The 8445-nt window shown below is 49.5% G+C and overlaps 1 protein-coding gene across 1 annotated transcript; it reads left to right on the top strand.

Moving 5' to 3' along the window:
- The first annotated feature begins 226 nt into the window (after nt 1-226).
- Nucleotides 227-7534, top strand: LOC137467509 (asparagine--tRNA ligase, cytoplasmic-like). Its single transcript, XM_068178982.1, has 15 exons — nt 227-351; nt 963-1045; nt 1229-1294; nt 1401-1493; nt 1667-1756; nt 1907-1985; nt 2325-2395; nt 2655-2741; nt 3619-3840; nt 3943-4142; nt 4313-4448; nt 5025-5138; nt 5579-5710; nt 5901-6032; nt 6179-7534. Exons 1-15 carry the CDS (start codon nt 309-311, stop codon nt 6308-6310), a joined length of 1680 nt encoding a protein of 559 aa, XP_068035083.1. The 5' UTR covers nt 227-308; the 3' UTR covers nt 6311-7534.
- The last annotated feature ends 911 nt before the right edge of the window (nt 7535-8445 follow it).

Below are 8445 nucleotides of genomic sequence, written 5' to 3'. Positions count from 1 at the left end.
AAAATTATGATCTACAGCTCTCATTCAGTGGAATGTACATTTCAAAAGGGTAACGCAAATAAATATCCGAAAGTCTATTTCCTTGCAGAGTCCGGGGGTAGGACTCGACGCGCCGACGTGTCAGTACCCGTCGGGGAGGAGCGGCGCGCTGAGCCCCGCCCGTGCGCGCAGGAGGGCCGGGCAGGGAACGACCGGAGGGCCGGGCAGGGACCGGAGGGCCGGGCAGGGGCCGGGCAGGGCGGGCTGGCTGACGCAAGGCGGCGGCGGCTTGGCTCAGCCCGCCGTGATGCACTTCCTGTGCCGCAGCCATGGCGGGGGACGTGCTGGCCAGGACGGCGGCGCTGGCCTTCGGTGAGAGCCCGGGGGTCCGGCCCCCCCATCCCCTCATCCCCGCACGCCCCGCCCGTGCCGGGGGCCCGGGCCCGGCGCTGCTGCGGCTGGGGGGGCGCACCGGGAACGGCCGCAGCGCCGGGCCCGCCGGACCGGGCCGGGCCCTCCCCGAGCACGGGAGGGATGGCTGCGCTTCTCATTTCGGTTCCAGCCACGGCCGAGATAGCGCTGCTCTGGCTGCTCCCCAGGCCCCGTCTCCCTCTCACCTGCTCAGAGCTGTTCCCGGGAGGGGCTGCTCCTTCTGGCTCCCGATGTGCAGCCGGTGGCTCCCGAGGGTTCGGTACCTCGGGAGCCCTTGAGATTTTAACGAACACACTGCATGGATTGATTTTTTTTTAAGTGAAATATATGAAATAATTTTTATCCTGACTGACCAGCTGGTGCCTTTGAAGGTTTATCACTGCTGACAACCATCAAGATTTGGTATAATAGAAAGGGTTGGGTTGGAAGAGGTCTTTAAAGATCACCCTGTCCAGCCCCCTGCAGTGAGCAGGGACATATCCGTGTGTGTCCAGTTTCCTTCTCATAATGTTTTTTTTTGAGTAATCGCCTGTATTTGTCATGTATCCCAGAAGAGCTGTATGTGTCTGAACGAGAGGGCAGCGACTCCACTGGTGATGGTACACAAAAGAAACCATTCAAGACTGTGCTGAAGGTGAGTGGAAAACACATGCTTGCTTTGGCAGTGTGGAATGTGTTCTGGGGCAAGTGATGGCCCTTGTATTTTTAAATGTGAGTTTCGTACCTGTTTTTGCAACCTGAGCAGGAGCAAGGTGCCTGCTCAGGCTCTATAAGGATGATTTTGGTTCATTTTGGTTATTTCCCCCCCTCTTTTTAGGCGTTGATGACAGCAGGAAAAGAGCCATTTCCTACAATTTATGTGGATTCCCAAAAAGAAAATGAGGTGCTGTGGCATTGAAGGGTTTCCTAGCGGGAATTATTTACTGCTTCTTGGTGTGAAGGGACACAATGTAACCTGCTGTCTTTTGCTCTCTCCTTGAATTCTTTAGAGATGGGCCATCATTTCCAAATCACAGATGAAGAATGTCAAAAAGCTATGGCACAGGGAGCAGATGAAAAATGAAGCTAAGGAGAAGAAGGAGGTAGGTTGCAGAAGGAGCAGAGCACTATTGCTTTCCAAAAACATTACAGTGGCATCATCATTCCTGCCCCTCTGAAAGAGCTGCAGGTTGTTCCTCCCTGGTGCTGTTGTTTCACGAGTTATTTACAACTGGCCTGGTAACAGCTATTTAATAAGTTATTTTTTTCAAACCAGGCTGAAGATCTCTTGAGAAGAGAGAAGAACTTGGAGGAAGCCAAGAAGGTTGTTATCAAGAATGATCCCAGTCTTCCAGAGCCCACGTGTGTGAGTGTGATCCTGTGCCTTGGCACATGGTCTGTGCTAGAGCATCTGGTCAGCACAGAGATTGTGCTGCTCTGGGGTGGGGTCTGGATGAACTCTTAAGAGGTGGTGAACCATTCCCTTATTTAATGGCTTTTGTTCCCTGCCTCACAGGTGAAGATCAATGCTCTGGAGGCTTACAGAGGGCAGAGAGTGAAGATTTTTGGCTGGATCCACAGGTTACGGAGGCAAGGTAAAGCACAAGCATTGTTGAGCCTGTGCAGGGAGATAGAACAAGTACAGTGGCCTTCAGAATTTGGACACAGAATGAGTCTGACAGCACCTGGTCTCAAATTTTTAAACCAGTTAGGTGCCTTGTTTGGTTGATCTCAATGATCACTGCAACACTGGCAGTTCCCCCTAATGTGTGGACATACAGATATTTCTTAGTTCAAATCCTATGGGATTTTCAGTTTGAAGGCTAGTCCTGCAGAATTTCCTCAACTTCTGTGTTTTAAGCTAGTCCTGCCAAATGAGGAGCTAACCAGCACCTGCTCATAGTGAAACCAAATTCCTTCTCTTTTTTAACTAGGGAAAAATCTGATGTTTATTGTCCTGAGAGATGGCACAGGGTTTCTCCAGTGTGTCCTTTCTGATGAGCTGGTAAGTTGTGATGATTGTGTTCTGTCGTGAACTGAAGAGTTCATACCTCATCTGCTGTTCTCCTGTGTAGATGTTGTTAAGTTCTCCTCAGCCTACCATCTCAGTTGTGTTACTGTTAAACTGTGTGTCCTGCCACTGCAGTTTGTCAGTGTGAGAGCTGTTTAGCAGTGACTCTGTGCTAATCTGTGACTCCAGCGGTGCCGTAGGAAAGTTAGGAATGGAAACTTGCTCACCTGTGCCTTTGTCTGTCTCGCTGCAGTGCCAGTGCTACAACGGGCTGGTGCTGTCCACGGAGAGCAGCGTGGTGGTGTATGGCACGCTGAACCTCCTGCCCCAGGGCAAGCAGGTACAGGAGCTCCTCCGGCTTCTCCTCCTCCTCCCTCGTGGGTCATTGGTGTTCTGAGGGAGGCACAAGCACAGGTGGGAGGAATCATTGGATTATTTTGGAGGGAATTAGTGCTAGAGAAAGAACAAAGCTGTGCTGTCCAGTGTGAGACAGGTGAACTGTGTTGACTGTTCTTCTTCTGCCTGAAGCGATTTTCCACTGATAGACAACTCCTAGACTATAACATGGAGAGCTGTATTAAATAAATGGCATGGCTTCATTTCCCTTAACAGGTTTATTCAGTTTTTATTTTGGCTAAGAATTTTTTCACATCTCTTTTACTGAGGCGTGTTTGTAGGATCGACCCAAGGTTAGGTAATGTGAGCCCCCACTATCGCATTTTGGTAAAAATCTGTGGGCTAGCCTTTGAAAATCTGCATTTCTACCCAGAAGATGACGGTGAACTGAAATGGTTTTAGTTCAGCTTGCAGGTAGAACTACAGATGCGGTTTGTCGGGGCGGAAGGCGGCCGTGACCCACACGGGGGAGCTAGTGAGAGCGGAGCTCAGTCAGACAGCCAGGGTTGGAAGGGCCTTGCGGCTCTTCAGTGCCCCCCTGCCGCGGGCAGGGACGCCTCCCACCGCCCCAGATTGCTCCAGGCCCCATCCAGCCTGGCCGTGGGCACTTCCAGGGGTGAGGCAGCCACAGCTTCCCGGGGCGACCTGTGCCAGGGCCGCACCACCCTCACAGGGAAGAATTCCTGATATCCCATCTCCCCTGCCCTCAGTCCAGGGGAAGCCAGTCCCCCTCGTTCTGTCACTCCAAGCCCTTGTGAAAAGACATCCAAGGGGCAAGCAGTGGACTTTCTCCCCAGTGTTTGTTTCTCTCCCATTGGCAGGCTCCAGGAGGCCACGAGCTGAGCTGTGATTACTGGGAGCTCATCGGCCTGGCCCCAGCAGGAGGGGCTGACAATCTGCTCAACGAGGACTCAGAGGTGGATGTGCAGCTCAACAACAGGCACATGATGATTCGAGGTGAGAACATGTCCAAAATCTTCAAGGTGCGCTCCATGGTCGTGCAGGCCTTCAGGGATCACTTCTTTGCCAACGGATACTATGAAGTAAGTGTGTGTTCCCTGGTCAGCAAGTGACTGCTCTAGCGCCCTGAGTCATCCATGTCCTCGGTTCTTCACTCAAGCAGTGACAGCCCTGTTCTCCTACAGGTCACACCACCAACCCTAGTGCAGACGCAGGTGGAGGGAGGCTCCACCCTGTTCAAGCTGGATTACTTTGGTGAAGAGGCATACCTGACCCAGTCATCCCAGCTCTACCTGGAGACCTGCCTGCCAGCTCTGGGAGATGTCTTCTGTATTGCTCAGTCCTACAGAGCTGAGCAGTCCAGGACCCGCAGGCACTTGGCAGAGTATGGACAGTTGTCCTTGTTTCTTTTTAAACAGCTTGATTTCCTTTACAGTGTGGGAGTAAAAGGGGGTCAAATGTGTGTGTTTGGGTTGTGGGTTTTTTAGATGAGTTTGTTTCATAGCTAAAAATCTGTTGCTTGTATGACTTTGCAATGGTGTGGCTTTGTTTCAGGTACACTCACATTGAAGCTGAATGTCCTTTTATAAGTTTTGAGGATTTGTTGGACCGTCTGGAGAACTTGGTGTGTGATGTCGTAGACAGAGTCTTGAAATCACCTGCAGCGACCTTACTGTACGACCTCAACCCGGTAGGCAGCAATGGGAATAGCCAAGAAAATAGGATCTTAAGCCTTGCCTACTCAGAATATTCCTCTGGGAGATGCAGGGCATGGCAGTGAGCTTACTATTTGTAATGGCAAGAAGAATATTAAACATAATAAGAATGAAAAAACTGCAAGGCTGGTAAAGACCAAAGCAGGGAACTGTGGGGGAAGATGTTCCCTGCCAAGAGTGTGCCAGGATTTACAGCAGTGTGTGATGTGCCAGTGGAATAAAACCCTCCATCCCAGAGATCGGATATCGACTGGCTGGTGCTTGCTGATGGAGCAATGAAACAAGTGGTGTTTCAGTTCCTCCCCTGGGACATGGAGCCCTAAAGCTCTGGAAATACTTCCTTGTCTTTCCTCCCAGGTGATCTGTGAGATTTACTGGGCCTGAGATGGTTGTGTTTAGTTCTAGCTTTGTAGTACTGAGCTTGATTTGTTCGTTTAAGTGATAATTTGATATGTGAGCTGGGAAAGGTCGTGGACGTGCTGATCAGCTAGAAAAGTACCCCTTTTAAAATGGTACTCCTCCACTCCACCTGTCTTTGCTCTTATCCACAGGGTTTCCAGCCCCCCAAACGTCCCTTCCGACGCATGAACTATGCTGAAGCCATCGAGTGGCTGAAGGAACATGATGTGAAGAAGGAAGATGGCACTTACTATGAGTTTGGGGAGGTATGTCCTGCTGGGAGCTGGAGTAATGTCATGTAGGAATGCAGCTGTGCGTTGTGATTTGACCTGATGTCCTTTAACATTGGGATAAAAACCTGTGTCATCACCTGTCATCAATTCCCTGGCCACACTTCTCCAGCATGTGAGACACTTGTTTGAAGGAGCTCAGGAGAACTTGACAGCATAGCCAGGAATTTTTTTCCCTTGGTTTTCTGTCTCATCTATTGAGGAGACTTAAATTTTAATTGAGCAATTTTTTTTCCCCAGACATGTGGGCTTTTGTGTATTCTAAAATAAGTTTGTTTTAAGAATCTAGGTACATTAGGATGAAAGTGTGGACATGTGCAGTCTGAAACTGTCCCATTTCATGCCCACTTCACGTGGGACTTGGGTACGGGCATAGTTTTGGTGCTGAGTATGAGTAAAGCCTGCTCTAACCGCAGGACATTCCCGAAGCTCCCGAGAGACTGATGACAGACACCATTAACGAGCCCATCCTGCTGTGCCGGTTCCCTGCAGAGATCAAGTCTTTCTACATGCAGCGCTGCAGCGACGACTCGCACCTCACCGAGTCCGTGAGTCGTTTTACCTGCTGGGGTGGCTTGGAGCAGTGGGGACGTTGGAGGGCGTGAGTGCTCCAGGAAACTCCCTGGAGAATCCTTGCCAGGCTTTGTCCCGGGTGCCTTGGCACGGCTGTCTCGGGCCGTGCCCGCTCCCCTCTGCGGCGGCGTTGCTGTAAGTGGGCCATTCTGTGGTGCACTGCAGGTGGACGTGCTGATGCCCAACGTGGGCGAGATCGTCGGCGGTTCCATGCGCACTTGGGACAGCGAGGAGCTGCTCGAGGGCTACAAGAGAGAGGGCATCGATCCCACGCCCTACTACTGGTACACGGATCAGGTCAGTACCGCACCCGTGCTGCTGGGCTCAGACGGGAGTTGGGGCTTCTCCGCTCGTAGAGGGCTGGGCTGCTTTTGTTTCTGGTGGTATTACTGCAAGAACAGATTACTAGAAGATGTGTAATATCCCCTCCCTGGATTTCACAGAGAAAATACGGTACGTGCCCTCATGGAGGATACGGTTTGGGATTGGAGCGGTTCCTGACCTGGATTCTGAACAGACACCACATCCGAGATGTCTGTCTCTATCCACGCTTTGTCCAACGCTGCAAACCTTAGCGGTGCTTGGGAAAAATTCCTGGAAAACTGAGCAGCTGATGCTTGGGAAAGAATGATACACGCTGCTGTACTACAGCCTGTCTGACAACAAGACTTTCTGCAACCTGTTGCTAATTAAAATACCACTTTAGGATGTGAAAAGGAAACAAACCAAAACTTCGTTTTTAAAACAAAATACTAGTAATTAACTGGAGAAAGCCTTAGAAAAATTGTTTAGGTGCATTTATGCTCTTGAGTCATCACAAAACAAAGATCCTGATAAGCTGGCATTTAGAAAACAAGATACATTTCTGCTTTTAATTTCTGTGACTTAAAATATGCTGGGCATTTGATAATTTTATTTTTAAATTTGCTTTAATTTTTATCTCTTTTCTCTTGGGGTTTCTTGTTGGGGAAGTCAGGAGTTCAAGCTCATGAAATTCCCTAAGAGTGCCCTGTGAGAATGTTATGGAGAGGCATGAACAAAGGGTAAAAATGGGAAGAAGTATCTTGAGCACTGCATGTTTTTAGTTCCTGCTGATTTTAATGGGGGTTCTCTGAGTTGATTCAGTAGCAGGGTGTGTAGTACGGTGCACAGAACTCCACTGTGAGAGAGGCGGGTTGGGTCTGGGGCATTGGGGTTTTTTTCAGATTATTTATTGCTCAGCAGTGCTGAGGCTGGCGAGGCAGGCTTTGCTCCCTTTCCCAAGAGCTGTGGATGGAGCGCTGCCGTGGGTCCATGCACACCCAGCTGGACGTGTCTGATGGCTCCTGGGCACGGGGGGTTGTGGTGCCTTTTGCTCCCTGTTTGCAACCAGAAATGAGTGCCTGAGACCTGGAGGAACAGTAACTGAAACACGTTGGGTTTTCAGACTGTAGTCCCAGCAGTGCTTTCCCAGGTCACGCTGAGGTGTGTTCATAGAGCAGCTCCCTGTCCCTTGTGCTACTGCAGCTGAGCAGCTTCCCTGGCTGTAATGAACGTATCAAATAGGGATAATGAAATACTTCATGTGTTGAGTCATCGGTATTGTTCCTAGTCATAAAGCAATTCCTTTACCAGAGAGAACAGTAAAGGTAGGTGCATCATTTGCCACCTGCACTGAGACTTGAGCTGGATTTGTCATTCACTCCTGGAATTGTTGAGCTGTGGATACCCACATTTTTGTATTAAGTGATTGGTTTTCTTCATCTTGCATGTTATATAAACTGGTCTAAATCAGCAAACAATAAATTATGGCAACAGAAGCTGGTGTGCAAGACAATACTTGACATTAATGCCTGTTCTTTTTACTGAGTCTGTGGAGCTTGCTGGTTGATATAGTGTGGACAAAAAGCCAGGAAAAGGGAATTTTCAAGTGCAGTAAACGTATCCCAAGAACTGGCATGATCTTTTTTCCCTTCCTGAACAAATTTCCCACCAATTAACTTAAAAGCATGAACTTTTCTAATTTGGAGGGCCCACCTCAGCTGCCCAGTGAAATGTGCTGGAGAGAATCAATGTGGTGCTGACTGAGGTTGCCGAGGCAGCAGTGCTGGGGGGGAGCAGCCTGGACTTCTGGCACCAGGTAAAGACTTTACAAAATACTTTCCTTTTAGTGCCTGAAGTGATGGGAAGGGAGAAGTGTCAGGAGAAAATGCTTCTAGAAAAACATCCCTTGTTTGGGATGAGTTCTCAGTCCTTAAACCTGACAGGGCTGAGCTGCTTTGTAAAGGTTAAAGGCCTCCTTATCAGGGGAGCTGCTAGAGGAAGGGCTGGGGACTTAAGAAGTGCTCATGGAAGAGGCAGATCAGATAAGGAGCTTAAAAGGTGACCGGATGAAAGATGCTGTGGAACTTACCAGAGGCTGCTGTGCTACTCCCTCGGTGGGATCTGGGAAAGATGCTGCAGCTGCTTGGAACACAAGAGAACCTGTATTTATTTTTATTAGAAAGGAAAAACAAGCCTGCAGAAGAGAAGAAAATGTGTAATCAGAACTTGGGTCTCCTCATCCTCACTTTCATTTTCTTTCAGAGTGTTTCCAGACAGTCAGATTGGTAAATGGATTAGGAACTGGTAAACTGGGCTGCCAGCACTGGTTTCAGGACCTTTCAGCCATGTCCGTGGCAGCTTTGGGATGACTATCCTTTAGCTTTGATTAGATCACCACTCCTTACGT

This window comes from Anomalospiza imberbis, unplaced genomic scaffold (assembly GCF_031753505.1).
Source record: "Anomalospiza imberbis isolate Cuckoo-Finch-1a 21T00152 unplaced genomic scaffold, ASM3175350v1 scaffold_66, whole genome shotgun sequence".
Classification (NCBI taxonomy): Eukaryota; Metazoa; Chordata; class Aves; order Passeriformes; family Viduidae; genus Anomalospiza; species Anomalospiza imberbis.
This window is presented reverse-complemented; position numbering and strand designations above follow the sequence as displayed.

Bases quoted from the DNA above. Each gene is read 5' to 3' on its own strand.
- LOC137467509 (XM_068178982.1), top strand. From the start codon at position 309: ATGGCGGGGGACGTGCTGGCCAGGACGGCGGCGCTGGCCTTCG. The intron at 4,449-5,024 runs GTAGGCAGCAAT...TCTTATCCACAG, and splicing joins TACTGTACGACCTCAACCCG to GGTTTCCAGCCCCCCAAACG. The intron at 5,711-5,900 runs GTGAGTCGTTTT...GGTGCACTGCAG, and splicing joins ACTCGCACCTCACCGAGTCC to GTGGACGTGCTGATGCCCAA.